This window comes from Lynx canadensis, chromosome B2, assembly GCF_007474595.2.
Source record: "Lynx canadensis isolate LIC74 chromosome B2, mLynCan4.pri.v2, whole genome shotgun sequence".
Classification (NCBI taxonomy): Eukaryota; Metazoa; Chordata; class Mammalia; order Carnivora; family Felidae; genus Lynx; species Lynx canadensis.
In genome coordinates this window covers 130037532-130060036 of record NC_044307.1, presented here as the reverse complement: position 1 = coordinate 130060036, position 22505 = coordinate 130037532, and the positions used below count along the sequence as shown (strand labels likewise).

Below are 22505 nucleotides of genomic sequence, written 5' to 3'. Positions count from 1 at the left end.
AAAAAAAGCCAACCTCAAAGTAGGTTAGTAAATGCTTTATTCATTGTCCTCCTGAGGACGATAGCTGGGTAGCCCCGGAGACCATCTTTCAGATTGTCCTGAAGAACAGCACTGAAGTTCGTTTGCTTACAGGGAATTGTATGTGAAAGCGGAAGGGGTATACAAGCTTGCAAACAGTTCTCCAAATGACATGACAAAATATAATTTGTTTGGTTATAAATATTAAGGTTACTGATTTTCACTTAGACACCTGAAAACCCTTAGGTCATCTTAATGAATTGTTTCTATCCTATCTGTTCAAAAATATTGCCTGTATGCCTCCACTTAACTGGTTTTCTGGTTCTTGGTTTTGGTTTCTCCTTGAGGTCACTTGAGATAGTCATTGGAGGCTGACAGTCACCTACCGCAGTTTTAGTGCAAAAAGACTTCTGGGAACTGCTGAGGCTGGCTGGTGGCAGTCACCCAACTCCCACATGGAGATCCAGACTGTCCCGCGAGACTCAGAATCAGCCTCGCCCTCAGCAACTAATGCTACCCCGGAGGATACCGAGAGCATGACTACTTCCAACTACTTTGTTGTTGGCAGCAACAAAGAAGTTGTCCGGGGCTGGCCTCCTGCCTTCTCCCACCTGGGAAATCAGGAGCAGTGACCATCGTAAGCCCCTGTGTCCCTGCCGCTGCCCAACATATGGGGGCTGGCTGTCGTGACTCCACAGTGACACACATCTGTTGCTACAGGGACAAAGACTTTGTCCTTCTACTTTGGCACATCAAGGTGACCTCAGGCAAACAGGATGTGATCAGGACTCCTTGACACGGTTCCCCATCGAGACCCAAGGTCCTTACAAACAAGCCATGTGCCCCTAAAGAATCTGTTGTTTCTCAGTTATCTGGATCCTCTATTGAAACCTTTAAATACATAGTTTAAGCCTATTAAATAATAAAAATTCATCTGAGTACATTTGAAGATCGCATTGGCTTTATTCAATGATTCCTGAATTGAGCAACGTCCCACCTAGAAAAGTCTGAGGAGTTGTATACAGTAGTTCTGCAGAAAAGAGGGTGGGGCAAGGAAGTTATTAGCAAAAGAAAAGAAAGGATGGGTTTCAGGCGAGGTCACCTTCTCTAGGGGGGAGAAGCAGGAGATCTCTTCACGAAGATGACTTCACTGGCTGAACAAAAAATTCCAGACTGACTGGTTTAACTCCACTCCCTGGAGAGGCAGAAACTGAAGTTAAGTTAGATATTAAGTCTCGGTGGAGTTTAACATAAATCACTCCATTTGGGATCTGTTTCCTTTTAACAAGCCTTATGCAGGTGTATTCTATTGCTCAATTAGCAGTAGCTTTAAGTGCAAAAGACTGCAGCTTTGTAAAGCATTATCTTATAAAATGTAAAATGCAATCTACTCCATGCAGTTCTCTCCTTGAGTGATCGTGTTCCCAAATATTTCAGAGATTTCACTCTTCAGTCATTTAACAAGTATAGTTTGAGTAGAATCTCTTCTCTCTTTTCATTTCCAAATAAATCTACTTCCTATTTATTTCAAATCCTGGATCAAAGTTTATCCACCTGCTATCCTAGGATTCTTACATGTCCTCCAGGGCACTAAGAAAGGCCTTTCATCCATTTTCAGTATTTCCTACAGAATTTGTATTTAAAAAAATTTTTTTTAGTTTATTTATTTTGAGAGAGACACAGAGAGAGACAGAGACAGAGACAGAGAGAGAGAAACCCAAGCAGGCTCTGAGATGTCAGCCCAGAGCCCGATGCAGAGCTTGAACCCACAGACCCGAAGATCATGACCTGAGCCAAAATCAAGAGTCAGATGCTTAACCAACTGAGCCACCCAGGTGCCTCCAGGAATTGTACTTTTATGATAAGGTTGTACTCATTAACTAAAAAAAAAAAAAAAAAGAAAGGTCTTTGCCTTCAAATGAAACAATCTATGACCCAAGTGACATTTCTGCGGATCAGAAGATCTCATTAGCATTCTTTAACTGAAATACATGGAAATGTAAATAGTTTATGACATGATAAAAGAAATTTGTTTGGAAGACGGACACTTTCAAAATGTGGGGTTAGTATGGGCAAACGATGTTTAGTGAGAAAACAGCCCCATGGCTGCATTGTCACCATAGCTATGTCTACTGTCCCTTTGTTATCACAGCTTCTAACTCAGGAAAGCTCGGGAAGCCCAGCATGCTACTGGGGCCAACTGCTCCACTGGGGACTCCCCAGAAGGCTGGGCAAATCGAAAGCATAGCTCCCTGCTGGGTTTGCCAACACTGCTGCCCAGAAAACTTGGATACACTCATCACAAGAGCAGCCACTAACTCAAGAGACAAGGGTTTGGAAAAGAGAAAGGAAGAAATTTATTTTTGGTGTTGTCAGCTGTGACAGGCTCAAGCCTTAACAACTGACCTCTCTACGGGCAAGAGGGACACCTAGAGTATTATAAGAAGAGGTTGGGGTGGGGGGACAGGCAAGAGGTCAGGCAGAGAGTTCAGTGATCATGGGTGGGGCTCAGTATGTGTTCAGTCCATTATTATGGATATAGTCTTCTAGGCATTCCATTGCTATCAGGGCTTTTCTGGTGTGGTGGTTGGAAAACGTCTTCAATGCCTCAAGAAAGTGTGGTGAGAAATAAACACAATGGGTTTCAGTTAGAGCATGAGTTAAGTGGTCTTGTCTATTTCTGGTTTTAACTGTTGTGGTCTGTAGTTGAGCAAGAGAGCTCCCTTGCCAACACGGTTGAAAAGAAAAATTTTTCCTTCACCCTTTGAAGGTTCTTCTGGCTGGTTTAAGAATGAAATTGACAGGAGACATATTAACTGGAGAAAATCTAACTTAATTTTGTATGTACAGGAACCCTACACACATGAGAGATTCAAAGACAGAAAGGTAAAATGAGGTACATGCCACCCTAAGCAAAGGAATGGGAGAGGGGCCTAGGGATTCAAAAGTGCAGAGGGCAATTCACAGGCCAATAAGAAGAACAAGGTTTGGAAATTAGATGTTTGCCTTGCCACACAGATGGATCACTCAGATAACATGTATCTCTGGTAATAACTCTTATTCTGAACAAGATCCCCAATTTAGATTTTTTTTTTGGGGGAGAAAACCTAAATTTTTTTTTTTTTGTTAAATGATTACAAAGATAAAAAACAGTTATCATCTGAAGTACTTTGACTTCAGTACATCAGTACTTTGATGAAGTACTGTGGACTTCATCTCGATTTCACTTGTTCTGTTACAGAAACTGACCTAAGACATTAGAAATTCAAGGATATAACCCAAGAGGTTATAAAGGAACAGATTGGTGAAACATGGTGGAAGGAGTAAAACTAGTCAGAAGTACTTGTGTTAGTAGTTATATGTGTGGCTAGGATGTTTCCCAACAAGCTCCCTAAAGATATGTGAGTGAATTAATCTTGGTCCCAAGTTAGTAAAAAGACACTTGCCCCTGTGGAGAATGAGCAAATGCCAGGATTTCTCGGAGATCTCTTTCTTTTTAAAGGGTGTCTTAGGTATATTTAGCCCCTCAAGGGGTAGAATTTAGACTCAGCCCCTCCCCTTTTCCTCCAGTGTTCCTGTACCTTCAAGCACCTGCGTGCTGTCATCACATCCACCTGCAAGCTTATAGTGAAGGCAGGAACTGCAGGCCTGAACAGAGGGTCCCCATATACAGAAAGTTTGGGGGGGGGGTGGTAAATGGAAATCTACAAATACCCTCTTGGTTAAATTAATGCACCTTTTAAAATAAAGATCATAGTTTCTTCTGCTGGTGACAACTTGTTGTCTCAGTATGGTCTGTTTCAAAAAAAAAAAAAAAAAAAAGGACGGGTTCAGGTAAGTTTTAGAGAAGGAAAAAGACTTTCATCAACATCCACTCCACAGTGGAAGAGGCACCAAGTTTTCTTCTATATTTATGACAGTTCCAAAGCAGCATAAATCATTTTCAGTGGTGAGTATTTGCATCTCCAAACAGGCCAACAACTGTCGGTGTAGTATCTACCTCCATCCCATCTTTATAATCTCTTATTGAATCTTCTGTCCATGCTCCAGCCATGTTATATGGGCTGCACAGACTGAGAAAGACTTCCTTCTAATCTCTCCTATGTAGCTTGGCCTTCTGCTGTTATATGGGATAATCTTTTTTGTTTTTAAACACATATTTATTTATTATTGAGAGACAGAGAGAGACAGAGCATGAGCAGGAGCAGAGAGAGGGAGAGACACAGAATCCGAAGCAGGCTCCAGGCTCTGAACTGTCAGCACAGAGCCCGACTTGGGGCTCAGACTCACAAACTGTGAGATCATGACCTGAGCCGAAGTCGGACGCCCAACTGACTAAGCCACCGGGTGCTCCTGGGATAATCCTCCTTCATAGATATAAAATGTAGGGATGTCTCCTGCCCTTGCTCATGTGCTTCTACATTATATTCTTCCTCATAATCATCTGAATCTTCATCCTCAGGATCTGGACACGAAGCCTGGCATTCACACATTGCAGTGAACGCTGTCTCCAACCCGGTTTAATATGAGGCACAAATCTAAATTCAGCAATAGGTTCAGTGTCCTCATCACTGTCTTCTTCATCAGCAACAGATTCTTTTGATTCTTCTCCCAATTTGGCATTCACTGTAACATACAAATGCTCATGGTGGATAGACTTTTAGGTCCCTGGATACCACATGCACACTAACGGCAGAGTATTCCAGTGAGAATCCTAATCAGAGCTATCTAACCAAGACATGCAGCTTTTGGTGTTGTCAGGGGTGCTAATGCAGAGGCCCTTCCCCAGCCTGGGGAATCTGACTATTGCTGCTGGAGCCCCTCCGCTGACTGGGGCTTCAGTAAATTGAAAAAAAAAAAAAAATGTTTTTAATGTTATTTATTTTTGAGGGGGAGAGGGACAGAGCATGAGCAGGGGAGGGGCAGAGAGAGCGAGAAAGAGACAGAATCTGAAGCAGGTTTCAGGCTCTGAGTTGTCTGCACAGAGCCCAGCGTGGGGCTCCAACTCACCAAGGGTGAGATCATGACCTGAGCCGAAGTCAGATGCTCAACAGACTGACTGAGCCCCCCTGGCACCCCAGGGATGCGGTAAACTTTTGAGGAAGCTCATTGCAGCAGAGAGCTCAGAGACATAGGCTCAGGGGAGCACAGCAGCCCCTCAATTTAGATTTTTCTAGGTAGTTAAGGGAGGGGCAAAAGTGCCTCTTGAGCCTGCAGGATCTCAGTTGCCTTCAGCTCAGAATAATCTTCATGCCACAGTGATTCACCTTGGGGCCACCTGGCTGCGGCTTCTACGGTTTGTGAACTGTAACTTCCCTAAAGTTTCACACATTAAAATTTGAGCCGGTAGGTTGTTTTCATCGCATTGGGCGAGTCTGCTAGTCCCGGCAGTAGGTTAGTTTGGTCAAACTCATTTCAGGTGTATTCTCAAAGTTAGGCCTATGGTTCAATAATCACATGTTAAGTAAGAGGCATTTCTATGGAAACAAAAGAAAAACACCGGCTAATGGCTGGATCAACTGTCAAGCCAGTTTCTGAGTTGTTAGGGGAACCAGTGGAGGAAGCTTGTAAGTGTCAGATTCAAGGATCTTCAGATGGAGTGAGGGCAGGTGCTGGCAATCTGATGGAGCTGGTTTGTAGATCAAATGTCTCTAATGTCCTTTGAGCAACAGGCATGAAGATTGTCTATTCATGAGCTGTTATGGCAATTTCTCGGAAGTTTACATCACGTCATTTATATTTAGTTTGTAGGGCTTTTGGGAAAAGGGCAGTTTTAGTTTTCAAATGATTCCAAGTCAGAAAGGTGGGAGAAAAAGCCGAATGCTAGTTTGGAGTTGTAGCCAGCCATTGGAGGACACTAGAAGAAATCTAGGATTTCTAGTCTAGTTTATACTGAGTAGTATTAAAATGGAATATCTACAAGGATGTGTTTTTGAAACACTTTTTTCTCTATAATCATTTGTATCATTTTTTACCAAAATAGTCAAATTATCAATAATGTTTGCAAAATAATTTTAGTTTTTTTTTTTTTTTTTTTTCAACGTTTATTTATTTTTGGGACAGAGAGAGACAGAGCATGAACGGGGGAGGGCCACAGAGAGAGGGAGACACAGAATCGGAAACAGGCTCCAGGCTCCGAGCCATCAGCCCAGAGCCTGACGCGGGGCTCGAACTCACGGACCGCGAGATCGTGACCTGGCTGAAGTCGGACGCTTAACCGACTGCGCCACCCAGGCGCCCCAATAATTTTAGTTTTAAGAAAGAACTTGGCCTGATTCCTTACATACATGCAGCAAGAATAATGGTTGACCATATAGACTGTTTAAAACCTGCTTTGCCTGGAGCACCTAGGTGGCTCAGTCGGTTGAGTGCCTGACTCTTGGCTCAAGTCATGATCCTGGGGTTGTGGGGTTGGGCTCCATGTTGAATGTGATGCCTGCTTAAGATTTTCTCTCTCTCTCTGTCTCCCCTGCTTGCATTCTCTCTCTCTCTCAAATAAAAAAAATAATAATAAAAGCCTGCTTTCCTGGAACTTTTCATTAGATCTCTAGATTGAACTTTTAATAGTCTCTTGAAACTAGAAGCCAAGCCAAACACTTGCTATCAGATCTTGTCGTAAGATCTTCGGGGATGAATTCCACTCTTCTTTAAAAAAAAAATTGGTTTTTAATGTTCTTATTTATTTTTGAGAGAGAGAGAGAGAGCACGCGCGTGCAAGTGGAGGAGGGGCAGAGACAGAAGGAGACACAGAATCCGAAGCAGGCTCCAGGCTCTGAGTTGTCAGCACAGAGCCTGATTCGGGGCTCAAATCCATGAACTGCAAAATCAAGACCTGAGCCGAAGTCAGACACTTAACTGACTGAGCCAGCCACCCAGGCGCCCCTGAATTCCTCTCTACTTAAGGTCCGCCAAACATGAGATTCTTGCTCCTGCCTGGAAGTGATCTCTACTCACTTGGTAAGGCTGCTGGGAACTCTGTAAGCAAAGTATCAGGCTGATATTTCCAAGAGGCTTTATTGGCTCCATAAAGTCAACATTAGCTACCTAAAGTTGTCTGGTCAGATCTGAGTCTATGCATGTCTCTCTCAAATAGAACATTCCAGTCAAAGCCCTGGTAATATAACCAGTGTTTCCAATTGTGTCCTGTCATAAAGAGAACAAATTCTTAACTGGACTTATGTAAATAAATAGATCGCCACAAAAATATAAGAATACTCACTGAGAGTTTCTGAATTCTAGAGGGTTCAGGTAGAGAGAAAAGATAAATGTTTCCATTTGTCCACAAGGTATATTTTATCTAATTGGTGTAAATCAGTTAGCTTAAGATGAACATTTTTCTTAAATCTGGAAAAAACAAAAACACTTTAAAAAATGTCAGCAATGTTTCAAATAAGAAGTCATAAAAAGTAAGATTATCTGCCTCAATTTATTTGCCCCTCCCCCGCCCCATGTTATTAATTCTTGTTCTGATTGAATCCGGTTTTTCTACTAGTTCTGGAAATTTTTACCTAGTTCAGTTTTATGATCTAAGATTATCAGAAACCTGTATTCAGAGGTTTTGTTTTGCTTTTTCATGAGTCTCACTGAAGATGAAGCACATTTGCAGGAAACTTACAAAGGCATGTTAGTGAAAGTATAACTGTCTGTAAATGATAGAAGACTTAAAAATGGCCATGGTTAAACATCTCATTAGAGTTCATTACGATGCAGTTGACAAGGAAATTTGGTTATTTTTGTGACATACAGCACTTCAAGATAATAACACAAGCAGGACATCAGATTTCTACATGTTTCATACAATTTTTTGAAACTTATTTTAATAACATATCTATATGAATATTATAAAAGAGTTTAATATCACATATTTGACAATATTTTCCATGTAATTTAACATACCAAATAAGTCTCATTAGTTTAATTTCTCATAAAAATTTTTTTTTGGAATGTTCCAGGGGCTCGCTGGAAAGTTTCAGCTAGATTGTGGTTAACAGACTCCATGTTAGAATTTGATTTTGGGAAGTATATATAAAAAAATATCAAAAGGTTTGAACATTTGATTAAATGGGATTACGGATCATTATGAAACAATATTTAATTATCTATTTAACCAAAGTGACAAGGAAAGATTTCAAAGGCAAAGGTCACATAGTTGTGAGCAAAATTTAGTTCCTTTAATATTAAGGCTAATGTTCTTAAGTAACCAAAGAGCAGGAGCACCTGGGTGGCTCAGTCGGTCGAGCACCCAACTTCGGCTCAGGTCATGGTCTCACAGCTCCGTGAGTTCAAGTCCTGTGTCGGGCTCTGTGCTGACAGCTTGGAGGCTGGAGCCTGCTTCAGATTCTGTGTCTCCCTCTCTTTCTGCCCTTCCCCTGCTCACACTCTGTTTCTATCTCTCAAAAATAAATAAAACATTAAATAAATAAAATAATATATATATGAAAGGATTTAAAGAAAAAAACTAAGTAATCAAAGAGCTAATAAATATAGGAATTATTTTGGCAAATGTAGAATCACTGTTTGCCTAAAAATAAAAATACTTCAATGGTAAAGAAAAACTTTTGTTTACAATTTTTTATGAAGAGCAGACCAGTGGTTCAAGAAAACTCTGTACATATAACAAAGAGAAAACAAAACTTTGTACCAGTGTACTTTTGATGTTAAAACTCATTTACTCACTTAAATTATCCTAATCTTTTTTTTAAGTTTATTTACTTATTTTGGAGCGGGGAGGTAGTTGTGGGGGAGGGCAGACAGAATCCTGAGCTAAAATCAAGAGTCAGATGCTTGGGGTGCCTGGGTGGTATAGTCGTTTAAGTGTCAGACTTTAACTCAGGTCATGAATTTGTCGTTCATGGGTTCTAGCCCCACATTGGGCTCTGTGGTGACAGCTCAGAGCCTGGAGCCTGCTTCAGATTCTGTGTCTCCCTCTCTATCTGCCCCTCGCCCGCTCATGCCCTGTCTCTCAAAAATAAATAAAGATTAAAAAAAAAAAAGAGATGCTTAACCGACTAGCCACCCAGGTTCCCTTAAATTATCCTAATCTTAGCCAGTACTGAGCACACATAACATTTCTTTCCAAAGATTCTTTCTCCATAAACCTACAACAATTTTTTTAAATACATTTAGATTTTGTCCTAAATTTTCCCTCTTTAAAATAACCAGCCTTACTTTAGGACAAAACTATTTTTTCCCCCTCAACAAATATATATTTTTATTCCTCATACTTTTTCTTACCAAAAACATGTATCTTACTTTTTAAAAAAAATTTTTTTTTTCAATGTTTATTTATTTTTGGGACAGAGAGAGACAGAGCATGAACGGGGGAGGGGCAGAGAGAGAGGGAGACACAGAATCGGAAACAGGCTCCAGGCTCCGAGCCATCAGCCCGGAGCCTGACGCGGGGCTCGAACTCACGGACCGCGAGATCGTGACCTGGCTGAAGTCGGACGCTTAACCGACTGCGCCACCCAGGCGCCCCTGTATCTTACTTTTCTTGCATAGAGTTGTTTCCCTTATTATTTCTAGTAGTCATAATTACATTTATTAGAATTCTTAATGCTTGGCAACCTTAATAGCTAGTGAAAACTATGTAATAAGCAACTGTGAACTGTGAGCAGAATTCTTTAGATTGACAAATTTATTAATACATTTCATAATTTTTAGAAACGTTTTTATAGTACCATCTTTTTTTTTAATGTTGATTATTTAGAGAGAGAGAGAGAGAGCACGTGTGCATGTGAGCTGGGGAGGGGGAAAGAGAGAGGGAGAGAGGGAATGCCAAGCAGGCTCCAGACTATCAGTGCAGGCCCGACACAAGGCTCAATCCCATGAACCCAACCATGAGACCATGACCTGATCTGAAATCAAGAGTTGGATGCCACCCACGTGCCCCAGTACAATCTTTCAATAAAGCATAAAACACATTTACTAACAGACTCAAATTTGTCTTTAGTTTCTTTATAAGACAAAAATAGATAAACATATATTCATTATTTTATCTTTTTTACATTTTTAATTTACTTGTTCTTAACAACTATTTTTAGACCACCTATGAAACTTCATGAGGCATTAGACAAAGTCAACCATTATATTGTTTTGTTTTGTTTTGTTTTGTTTTTTGGACAAATTTTGCAACAGAGATACTATGAACTTATGTGACTTTAAAAAAAAAAAGTTTATGTTGAGAGAGAGTGTGTGTGCATGCATGCACGTCAGGGAGGGACAGAGAGAGAGAAGGAGAGAGGGAATGCTAAGTAGGCTACATGCTGTCAGTGAGGTGCCTGACTCGGGGCTGGATCTCACAAACCGTGAGATCATGACCTAGGCAGAAACCAAGAGTTGGACCCTTAACGCACTGAGTCACCCAGGTGCCCTGAACTTATGTGACTTTTAATAAACAAGAGCAGAATAAAACTTTTATATTTAATGCTGATAACTCTAAAGATATGTCTATTTTAATTAAACCAACAACCTTAAATTAGCTTTAATATTGAATATTTTCCCGGACCATGTGAACTTGAAAGACATTTGGGTTAGTTTCTATCTTTCTGAGTTTTAGAATTCTCAATCCTTACAAGTGTGTGCCTTCAAACCAACTAAATAAAGCTGTTTTACAAATTAATTTTAGCAATACCATCCAGAGGTAGAAAAAATATCTCACGTTTACAGCATATGTGGACACACACACACACACACACACACACACACACACACACACACAATACACAGACAAGATGTATACAAAATCTTAATTTTGTTTCTACTAATATTTGTGGAGAAGACATTGCAGGCCCAATTTTAAAATACTTTTCTCTGTTTTTTTTTTCTTCAGTCTCAAGAGATTGTGGGCTGTATTTACATTTCAAAGACATGATAAAGAATTATCATTTCAAGGGACAGAGAAAGAATGTAAAAACTTTTTTTTTTGAGTTTCTGGGTAATTGTTATTTAAAATTTACTTTTTTGTTTTTTAAAGTACAGAACAATTTTGTTCCAATATCCTCATCTTTTATAATATCCACAAACGTTTTGAGAGGAATAGGAAAAATTTGAGATTGGTAAAGATAGGTGGGCTTTAACTTGTTTCTAGAGTTGTATTTCTGGTTTTATAGAGAGTTGTAAAATAAAGACAGCTGCTCCTAATTCCCCAAAGACCTGGATTACAGCCTGACTATCAAGGGATTGGCCCACCTTTTTTAAACTGAATTTGCTTCTTTATATATCAGGGAGAATTTTAACTAAAATGGGAACCAAAATATTTATGCCTCTGTAAAATCTGTATAAAGCATTTTTAACAAAAGCCTTTTTTTCTGGGTACACAATTTAACCTTGGCTTCTATTAGCCCCTGAATATTGCAGACTATATTTAGGAGGACCTTGGAGAAATTTTGGTCGTCTATTACCTCAGTGAAGGGAAGGTTGTGAATATAGTAAAATAATCTCTCTAATCAGTCTCTAATTTGGTGTGATCTTTTGAAAGTAGAGGTAAAATGGCTTTGTAATTTAAAAGATCTGCTGCAGTCCAGGAGACACAGATTTTTTTCATGGTGGTGGGGTTGGGGGGGTCTAGGATACACCGGTAACTGACATCGTGTAGGAATGTCTAAAGCAGGCAGAACCTGATTATAGAATCCTGGAAGGTAAGAGCAAAGCAAGCCTTATTGCCAGTTTTGGATGCTTTTGTTAAAAGTTATTTTCTGGCTTTCAACATTTATGTGAGCAACTTATAAGAATCTAGAGATTAGGCCAGAGTAATCTTTGTAAATTTTATAGGAAAAGGAAGTTAAAATAGGCAGGTGATATATATAAAAAATCATATATATATATATATAGAGAGAGAGAGAGAGAGAGAGAGCCAATTTATATGATCCATTAGCCAGCCATTGGCAAATAGCATCTACTAATAGCAACTCAAACCAATAAGGCTCTTAATGGCTAAACAAGATATGCAAGAGGTGTCCAAAGAGGGCCTCACGATCCAGCCTCAGACCCATTGATATGTGGGGAATAAGCTTAGGAATTCCTTGAGCCTGCACTGATGGGTTAACAAGGCATAAAGAATCACAAAGTCATAGGATGCTCACACCCAAACTTGGGTGAACAAGATTAGGCAAATAAGGATAGAGTGGATGGGGGGGCAAAGGCCCCCAGGATAGAAGTGGGGGCAAAGGCCCCAATACAAATGTATATGAGGTAAGCAAGATTAGGTATTCAGGTAGAAAACGCCCTCCAATTTAGTGCTATAGAAGAAAGCTGCTTTCACAGAAAGGAAGGACCAAATTAGGTAAAACAGGTAAATAGGGCTATAGGCCACTGCAGGGTGAAGCTGCCCAGAGTGGAGCTAATTAGCAAAAGAAAGGTGCCTTGTTGACCCTGCTGTTACAGGCTTTATCAGTCTTATCCCTCAGGCTGGCTAAGATGCACAGAAGTGGAGCCTCAGGTCTGCTGTTAACATTCATCTGCCCGGTGCCAGGATTTTGGTTTATATTGACCCAAACCCCTAACACCATATATCTTCAAAACCCCCTTTCCCTCATGCCCATGAGTTAATGTTCACAGATTCATTGTCTCTTTGTACATGCCCATCGCGTTTGTAAGCCTTCTGATCTTAATAAATATGGAGCAAGGACCCTTATACAGGGCTCTTGTCTTTTCCCAGACATTAGCCATCTCTTGCATTTTAATTCTTTGCCCACTCTCTTGCTGGACAAGAGAGAATTTTAGACCCAGAGTCTACAACAACCATACAGATGCTTGTAGAATGAGACTTTCTAGCACTACCAAGCAACAAAGGTTGAGGCGACAAAAGTTCCTATGAGCTAGAATCTCTTATGATAAACACCCCTAAGAGCTGGCACAGCCAGAGAGAGAGAGAAAGAGATTCTTGGATCCCCAGTCTATTCAACTAGCCACGAAGGTACACCCTGGTAAGTACCCGTGGGTAAGTACACTCTCCAGGTGGCAGAGACCAAAGGGAATATTCTTGCTGGTCACAAAGCCAAGCTCTCAGGACATAGAACAAGACTAATGGAAAAGTCTAACAGCTTTAGCTAAGCCTTGGATCCAAACTAATACCTTGGATCCAAACTAATACCGAGGAGGGATATGCCACATGGTTGGGATTATATGTTGCTTTACCATGGACCTCATTGCATGGAAGTTTTCTTGAAGTTGGTGGGTGATCTAGTGTCAATCTAGATCTAGTGTCATTCTGTGGCCAACATATCCTACCACGGGAGTCTTCTTGAGGTGGCGAGTGCTCTAACAGCTTTTAAGTGTTCAATCTATGCCCACTAATTTTGCAGCTTTAACTTCCAAGATGTCCCTTAGCAACAGATGACAAGCAACATAAAAGACACAACAAAGGAAAACAAAGACCATCTCTGGGAGGAAGTGAACCAGTAACCAAACAGTATTCTAGCAAATTTAACCAAAGAGTCGCCAGACCCCAGAGACTGGTTCCACAAATATTTTCTCCTGCTAATCTAGACTTAGAAAAAGGACTCTGACCATTTTGCTCCATTGCCCTCCATAGATAGAGGTTCTGGGAGGCTGACACGGTAAGAAATCTTACCTTCTGCTGGCTCTATGTCAGATGCCCCAGGGTCCCTCAGCTGCAGCAGTATCAGAGTGAGCTATGCCCAGCGAGTTAAAGTGTCCTACTGACTATGCCAGAGGTCAGGGAGCAAGAATTCCTGTCCCCTCAAGGTGCGTCTAACTGGACTAAGGAGCAGATTGACAGGTTAATAGCAGAAAACTGAGTTTAATAGTGTTTGTATGGAGAATCCACACAGACATGGAAATTCCAGAGTCAGGCGAAATCAAGTATATGTGTCATTCTGTACCAAGGAGAAGGGGGCAGTGGTCTGGGACTTTAGAGGAAAGAAGCGCACTTCTTCACAGGGCAGTAAGAAGCATCTGTTTGGTAATTAGAAGTCTGACCTGCCAGACAGATGGGTCACTCAGATAACGTTTATCTCAGCTAATAACCCTTATTCTGAGAAAGATCCCCAATTATGTAGTTTAGGGAGGGGCAAAAGTTTCTCTCGAGTCCCCTAGGGTCTCTATTGCCTTCAACTCAGAATAATCTTCGGGCCACAGTGGCCCATCTTGAGGAAGTCTGCCCTCTGCCGCTAGAATAATAGAAATTATCACCCTACTTTATCACTAACTGAGGTTATTGTAACTGGTAGTGCATATGCAGCAGGTTCCCTGAGCCCTCTCTTCCAGGAGCCCTTCACCCTGGGAAGACTGGGCGCCCTCATGGGGAAGCTGTGATCCTGGGGAGCCATTAACACGGCACCAAGAGGCTAACTGCCCTTTTCCCTGGGGTGCTGCTCCCGTGTCTTTGCAGAGATAGGTTAGTATCATTTCCTTCTCTGTTTTTTCATAATGCTCAGTAATTAGAACCCCAGTTCATTGAAGGACCTCAAGAAGTATGCGTTAAGGCTGCACCATGCCAGGCGTTTCTTCCTTCCTTCCTTCCTTCCTTCCTTCCTTCCTTCCTTCCTTCCTTCCTTCCTTCCTTCCTCTTTCTTTCTTTCTTTCTTTCTTTCTTTCTTTCTTTCTTTCTTTCTTTTTTTTTTTCTTTCTTTCTTTCTTTTTCTCTCTCTCTCTCTCTCTCTCTCTCTCTCTTTCTTTCTATCTTTATTTATTTTTGGGGGGAGGGGCAGAGAGAGGGAGACATAGAATCTGAAGCAGGCTCCAGGCTCTGAGCTGTCAGCACAGAGCCGGACGTGGGGTTCTAACTCACATGAGATTGTGACCTGAGCTGAAGTTGGAGGTTTAATCCATTGATCCCCCCAGGTGCCCCCAGGCTTTGCTTTAAATTCAAGGGCTACAGAAATGGTTGCCACACCCATCCTCTGGAAGCTCCCGGCCTAATGGGAAATATCTGTGTCCTCCTAATTACAAAATGATCAACGGAATCCTATAGTAGTGGTTGGAGTAAGACGTTAACACACAGGAAGTAGTAAAACATTTGGGAGGGGAGGTGGTGTCAGAAAGCTGGGAGGAGATGACCATTGAACTGGCCCATTCATGGCTAAGAGGGGTAGGAGGAGAAAGGATTCTGGTTTTATTCTAAAATCATTTACGGAAGGGAGATGTTGTCCCTCGTGATGTTGTCCCTTGATTAATCATTCCAAGTTTTAGGCTGCTTTTCCCAAGCCTGAAGATTTCTTAAACATTCATGCCACTGGCGCCTTGTTCTCGGATGCAGTGGTTCCCCAAATTTGGTGATCAGGACCAGCAACATCAGTAACATCTAGGACTGGGCTAGAAATGCAAATTCTGGGGCCCCTAACTGAACTGGAAACTGTTGGGATTTCACACGACACAGGCTCCAGGTTGACAGCCACAGCCGTAACACACCCAGAAGTTTGGGGGGTGGATCAGAGGCTGAGAATGATCCGGATTGTTTCTGGTGGTTGGACCTGGAAGGCACTGGATGACCCTGTCGAGGTTCCTGCCTCGGCCTCCGCGTGCAGGGTTCCACAGGGACGGTCACGGAAAGTCCGTGAGGGTTGAGCTTTTCCAGCAAATAGGCGATCCCACAGGTCCCTGAGCTTGACTCCTTTGCCCTCCAGGGAGCCTTAGCTAAGCAGCCTCGGGGCCGGCTGAGGGCTACTTCTGGCCACGTGAGTTTCCCACTTGAGCGATGCAGCCCTCCTGGGGTGTGCGGGCCGCCCGGGACCGCAGCCACTCCCACGCCTAGCGGGGAGGGCGCCTTCTTCCAGACAGCGAGGTCAGGTGACAGAGGCCGCGCTTACTTAGCGGGAGCCGCGGAAGAACGAGCGCGCAGAGCGGCCGACGGGGCGGAGGGCGGCGCGCGGACATGCGCCCCTCGGCGCCTCCCGCGCTCCCCGCGCTCGGGCTGGCGCTCCCGCTACTGCTGCTGCTGCCGCCCGCACCCCGCGCCGCCTACCGCGCGCCGCGCTTCGACCCCACCTGGAAGTCCCTGGACGCACGGCCGCTGCCCGCCTGGTTCGACCAGGCCAAGTTCGGCATCTTCGTCCACTGGGGGGTGTTCTCCGTGCCCAGTTTCGGGAGCGAGTGGTTCTGGTGAGCGCGCCCCCCTCCGTCGGCCCCGACTCCGCCTTCGGCCCCCGGCCTGCAGCCGCCGCCCAGCCCGCAGCCGCCGCCCAGCCCGCGGCCCCTGCCTGCTTGCCTGGTCCCGGGTCCCCTTCGCCCGCCGCCGTTGCAGCGGCACTTCCGGGTGTTGACTGTGTAATTCGCTGTGTCTACTTGGACCGACGTGGACTTTTCCTCCGTGCGGCCGCGGGAGTCGTCGGGCAGCGCCGGCCGCTCGGCTTCTCGGCGGTCGCAGGGCCCCAGCCCTAATGGTCACGTTCTAACCGCCGAGCCGCTCAAGCGGCAGATCCTCGTGCAGTTGTGTGGGTCTTGGGCCTAAAGTGGTGTCGGTGGAGACCCACTCGAGGTCCCAACACGGTTCTGCCTACAGCACGGTTAAAACACACATTGTGCGTATGTGAAACTTACGTTCATTCGGACAGGCACTGGCCCTTTAATGTTAAAATGTTACCCTGTGTGGCTCTAGGAATTTAAAAAAAAAGGTTCTAGAATGTTACCCTAAAAAAACTCCCTTATTATTAATAGACTGTAAAAAGTGCTGCACAAAAAAAATTGCTCTTTAGATTTTACCTTGAGATCTATGTAAAAATGTGCATGTCGTCTCTTACAACTTTGAACTGTTTCACATACCTTTCCTGAGTAAGTACTTCGGTGTTAAGTTCTTCAAGATAGAAGTGTTGTCAAATACATACACGTAAAGTGCTGCACACATACATAATGTATTCCATAAGAAAATAAATGAGTATTTACCTCTATTTTATACTGTATACCTAGTATGCATCAAATTTAATATATACAATATGTAGTACAGTAGAGTATAAACTATATATTATATTAACATTGTACCACTTTCAACAAAGAGCTTGACTTTTTAAGTTTCTTTCTTTTATTATTTATTTATTTATTAGTCATTTCCTCTGCTGCTTTTTCATAATGCTCAATAATTAGAACCCCGGTTCATTGAAGGACTTCAACAAGTATGCATTAAGTGCTGCTCCGTGTACTTAGAGAGAGACGGAGAGCAGAGAGAGACAGAGAGAGAGAGACAGAATCCCAAGCAGCCTCCCCCCTGCAAGTGCGGAGTCCAGCTTGGGGCTTGATCTCATGAACCCTGAGATCATAACCTGAGCTGAAACCAAGAGCCAGAGGCTTAACCGACTGAGCCACCAGGCACCCCAAGCAGTAACCTTTCTTATTAAGTTAGGCCGATTGATGTAAAAGAACATTGTAAGCTACAGAGTGCTATTCATATACTCTTTTGAAATCTGCTGGTAAAACAAGGGACTCCTTTTCCCCATATTGTATATTACCAGATACATTTACTTCAGGATATTATATATCTTTGTAAGTTTTGTGCTGTAAGACATTTTGAGTTTATTTCTGAAATGTTTCAGATTAGTATAAACTAACCGATTTTCTTCCTCTCATATTAAGATGTAATAATTTATACTTTATCATTTTGTTCACCCAGGAGTGTTTGGTAAATATATATCTGGTGCTGGAAGAGGTATCAAAAATACCTAGTTTTGAGTCATATTGCTCTTTGCAGTGGTTAACTTTTCATTTTCTACAAACACACACAGAATTGTTTGTTTTGACCTAGAAGAATAAAGATACTGCTCATATAAAACTAACTAGAATGTGGGGCACCTGGATGGCTCAGTCGGTTGAAGGACCAACTTCAGCTCAGGCCATGATCTCATGGTGCGTGAGTTCGAGCCCTGTGTCAGGCTCTGTGCTGACGGCTCAGATTTCAGGTTCTGTGTCTCCCTCTCTCCCTGCCCCTCCCCCGCTTGTGCTCTGTCTCAAAAATGAATAAACATTAAAAACAAAAAAAAGAAACCTAACTAGAATATATTTCGGATGGTCTGGAAGTACATTAAGCCTGTAGAAGATTCTTTAATTACCTATGGTTTCCCTTTGTGTTCCCTCTAAACCTCTGCTCTGCCCTCCAATTTGACTCAGGACAGTCAATGGTAGAGATGAATATATCTGACTGTCCTTAATGGCAATTCAAATCCAGATATAAATGATGGACTCTTTACAGTAAGTGCCTCTTTTCACCTCTATTAGTATGAAATTTGAAAAGTAACTCGAGACTATAGTAGAGAATGCAGGCTCAAATTAAACAGTGCTGGGAGAAAGTAGAAATCTGTTATCTATGTTCAACTTTCTGACTGTCCCAGTTTGTCTTTTATAGTTCAATTTAAAAGGCAAAAATGAAAAAAAAAAAAGGCAAAAATTCATCATGGATTGGTTAGGAAGCTTTCACTTCAAGGTACAGAAACCCCAAATACATGATGTAATAATAGGGGCTCATTACACCAAAGAATGAGAAACTTAGAGGCAGTTGTCTCATTGATACAATCAAAGAACAAACCTATTTCTGTGGTCCTCAGCCTGTTGACTTGTCCCTTCATGTCACCTGATGGCAGCCAGCCATTGCTTCACACAACCTTGTCCAAAGGCAGGAAGGCCTTGCTCAGAATGAATGCATACAAGGAATCCTTAAAGGCTGAGTCAATCTATTAAAATAACAGCATCTTCTTAATTTTACTGTTGCCAACTCCCCCACTTGTTCTTTGCTGGTGAACATAAAAGATTCATGTTGTTTTAGGCATGTGGTCTTCCTCTTGAAGGCTGGCACTTGTGTTGCAAAGGACTAACTATCTAAAGGTACAGACTACACCTTGTGATTTAAAAATGAAGAATTAAGTGTTGTATGAAAGGAGAGAAGGTTAGCACTCCCCTTGACAAGGATGGAAGAGGCCCTCGGGCCTGACAACATGCATACGGTTAAGGCATTGCCACCTACTTCGTGGCATCTAATCAGCATTTTTTACTAAGTTTAATGTGGACAAATATGAAGACATGGTGGCTGAAAAGCGGCTCATCCCAGATGGCTGTGGGGTCAAATACATCCCTAATCGTGGCCCCTTGGACAAATGGCAGGCTCTGCACTCATGAGAACCTCAGCACTGCCCTTTCCCATTCATGCCCACCAATAAATCCTGCTTCCTGTCTATAAATAAATAAATAAATAAATAAATAAATAAATAAATAAAATGAAGAATTAAGAGCAAATAGGTGGCCGGGTTGTCTAGAATGTTCTAATTTATGAGCCGAGGGGATTTCACAGAGGGGCAGGTGAAAAATGCAGAAAGTTTACATAAGCTTTCTTTAAGGCAAAGTCAAACTGATGGGGAAGGGAGAAAGAATCTGGGTAACACTCGAGTAAGGGGGAATCAGTAAAGGGAGCTGGGTTTATGCGTATGCTATTTATGTGTTCTCTCCTTCCTTTAGGTGGTATTGGCAAGAGAAAAAGATACCGATGTATGTGAAGTTTATGGAAGATAACTACCGTCCTGATTTCAAATATGAGGATTTTGGACCACTATTTACAGCACGGTTTTTTAATGCGAGCTACTGGGCAGATGTTTTTCAGGCTTCTGGTGCCAAATACACTGTCTTAACTTCCAAACATCATGAAGGTAAAGAAGTGTAACATTTACAAAAGCTGGTGATAGTTATGAAATGTAGAGTAAGTAGTTCTTTTGGAAGAAGAAACTAAAACACATCAAATCAGTTTTAGGAGCAGTAGTCAAGTGGCTACTGACATTTGCCTGTAATTTAAGGGACCATATATTTCATCCAATTGAGAGGCATTGGGTTCATAGAAAGATCATACCCCCCCCACACACACACATAAAAACAACACAAAGAAAGGAAAATGATCGTATTTTGTTATGTGCATATTTAAAAGTATTTCCAAGATTTCTTTTGAAGCTATTTGAAGTGAGATGTGCATCGCAGCACAAAGTTTTTGATTAAATTTGCCTTCTTCCCTTTCACCGCACCTCTGTAATGCATTCTGGGAAGGCTCCACCACCATGGGGATTGTACTGCTGTAGTCTTGTGTCATTACCAACACCTTGCTGCACTTTTGGCCAACTCTTAGATAGCCAAATGGTGGGCAATTTGTTGGTGACGAAAGCGACACAGGTCACCTGGAGGGAAAAGGATTATGGAACTGTAATGGTGCCCAGAAATGACAGAGATGGTGGAAGAACATCTGAAAGGAAACACGGTGTATGCGTCAAGGTTCTTCAGAGAAACAGAACCAATTGGAAGTCTGATATATAAAAAGAGATTTGTTAGAAGAAACGCTCCTCCAGTTACGGAGGCTGAGAAGTCTGGACCCAGGAGAGCCGGTGGTATAGTTGTAGTCTGAGTCCAAAGGCAGGAGAAGGTGTGAGCTCAGACAGGCTGAGAGGGAATTCTTACCTAGCCTCTTATTCTGTTTAGGTCTTTAAGGGATTGGCTGAGGCCCACCCACACTGGGGAGAGCAATCTGCTTTACTCAGTCTATTTACATTTTTTATTAATATTTTATTTTATTTTGAGAGAGAGAGAGAGAGAGAGAATGCAAGCAGGGCAGGGGGCAGAGAGAGGGAGACACAGAATCCAAAGCAGGCTCCAGGCTCTGAGCTGTCAGCACAGAGCTGGACGCAGGGCTTGAACCCATGAACCATGAGATCATGACCTGAGCTGAAGTTGGACACTCAAATGACTGAGCCATGCTGGCGCCCCTATTTTTTTTTTAATTAATTTTTTAAATCAGTCTACCTATTTAGATGTTAATCTCGGGGTACCTGTGTGGCTCAGTCTGCTAAGTGTACAACTCTTGATTTTGTCTCAGGTCATGACCCTGTGGTCCAGTCAAGTTGACACATAAAATTATCCATCACAGTGGTCTTACATTAATAGGATAGTTTCCACCCATTACCATTCCAGTATCCAAAAGATCAAGGAAGCGTCAACAAATTGTTACTGTCTCAACCACATGTTAATTCATTTGATGATTGCTTTTGCTATGACCATTTTTGCCTCGGCATGAGAAATTATGCCTCAGTATTTTCCACAGGGGTGGGGAGGGAAATAAGAGGGAAGAACCAAAGCCAAAAATCTGTAGTTATCTTAGAATACTTTTCCCTTTGGCCACATTCAAGTGGCTTAATGATTTTCTCCTATAGATGTTTCTCCTATGGAGGTGGGTATTTAGAAAGTGTATTTGCTTGTGAACATGTTGTTGATTTCCTGATGTCTAGGAACCCTCTAAGCCGAATGGCACAAAGAATTACATAGTGTGCATTTTGTTTTAAAACACTTTGTTTTAAAAATAAAACAAAAATAGCGTCTTTTTTAGATCTTTCAAAGCATTTATATAAACATAATTTATAATACTTCTCTTTTTTCCTTTATGTACAGTCACAAAGCTATAGTTATACATCTAGAAACTCCTCTGCTGTGCCTCTACGGTGCAATCTGTAGCAATCAGTTCTCCAGCTTATAGTAGGGTCCCATAATGCCGACAAAAAAAAAAATGTATATTGTCATGGATTCACAGATGAACCAGGCTACTGCATAATCGAGTTTTGAAAAACACTGTGTGCCACCCTGAAAACCCCTGAGTTGAATGTAGTCAGATATAAACCATGCCAGGCAATGACACTTGAAAAACACCATAATATCCCATCTGAATACATGGTGGGCTGCCCATCCAATAATTAAACTGGCAACAAAACACTCCGAAATTGGCTCACGAATTACTGTAGCAGGAAGCACGTTAGTTTGCAGTTTGGTCCATCTGATCATTCTGGATTGAAACTGGGACATTGAGTAAGAGCCAGAGTTTTGCATTGCAACCTGAGTGGACTTTGCAAACTTCCAACCTCGGTCAGCTATGGCTTTGGCCATCAAGTAATCTTCAGCAATGTATTGAGGAAAAGCTATAAGCCCTTCTGCTTGATCTAACGCATCCTTTCTCATTGAACAAGACATTCCTGTCGCACATTTGAAACCAGTCACATTGGCAGAGACATAGCATCTTGTATGGGAAGTTCCAAAATATACCTGTTCTAATGTGGCAGCAAAGCCCTGTCTGTCCACTACACAGGGCAAAACAAAATACTTTTAATCATACTGTGAGGACAGATACTGAAGCCGACATTTGTAAACTTTCTAGGACTCCCATTTTCAGATGTTTTCATTGCTTTTTGGAAAAAGTCCCACTGAGGTTGCTTAGGCAGGAAGATCTTTATGTGAGTTTAGGTGGTGATGAAGACCCATGTGGTTTCAGTACTGTCTGGTGTTAGAGCCTGTCGATTTGAAACATTTTGAATAGGACTTTAAATATTGCTGCTTTGAAGCTTACGACAAACACCTTTGACAAGAGTGAACAGTTTTAGAAGCTTTTTTAAAATTAATTAATTTATTTTGAGACAGAGAGAGAGAGCAAGCATGAGTTGGGGAGAGGTAGAGAGAGTGAGAGAGAGAGGGAGAGAGGGAATCCAGATGTGAATCCTGATGTGGGGCTCAATCTTATGAATTGTGAG

At 42.1% G+C, this 22505-nt stretch overlaps 2 protein-coding genes, 1 long non-coding RNA gene and 1 other non-coding gene across 7 annotated transcripts in view; 2 read left to right on the top strand and 2 right to left on the bottom strand.

The window, feature by feature from the left end:
• Window positions 1-687: 687 nt before the first annotated feature.
• On the bottom strand, window positions 688-14522 carry LOC115514476. The gene is made up of 4 exons (XR_003968990.1): window positions 13592-14522; window positions 7238-7362; window positions 1573-1642; window positions 688-1213 (listed from the first exon to the last, which is right to left on the bottom strand). It is a non-coding gene; the product is annotated as an uncharacterized LOC115514476 (long non-coding RNA).
• Window positions 14523-15815: 1293 nt separating this feature from the next.
• The window catches only part of FUCA2 (alpha-L-fucosidase 2), a 53834-nt gene continuing 47144 nt past the window's right edge, over window positions 15816-22505 (top strand). The window contains exons 1-2 of one of the 4 annotated variants that reach the window (XM_030316479.1): window positions 15816-16080; window positions 19414-19601. In XM_030316479.1, coding sequence (XP_030172339.1) covers window positions 15854-16080; window positions 19414-19601 — 415 coding nt within the window. In that variant the 5' untranslated portion in view covers window positions 15816-15853. The remainder of the gene's footprint in view (window positions 16081-19413; window positions 19602-22505) is intronic. The other 3 variants (XM_030316480.1, XM_030316482.1, XM_030316481.1) reach the window with 3 other exon arrangements.
• LOC115515163 lies at window positions 18826-18951 on the top strand. Its single transcript, XR_003969215.1, has one exon. It is a non-coding gene; the product is annotated as a U6atac minor spliceosomal RNA (small nuclear RNA).
• Window positions 20683-22144, bottom strand: LOC115514645 (ceramide glucosyltransferase-like). Its single transcript, XM_032593292.1, is given in 3 exon segments — window positions 20683-21491; window positions 21493-22080; window positions 22139-22144. Coding segments are annotated over 3 exon segments (693 nt in total). The 3' UTR covers window positions 20683-21392.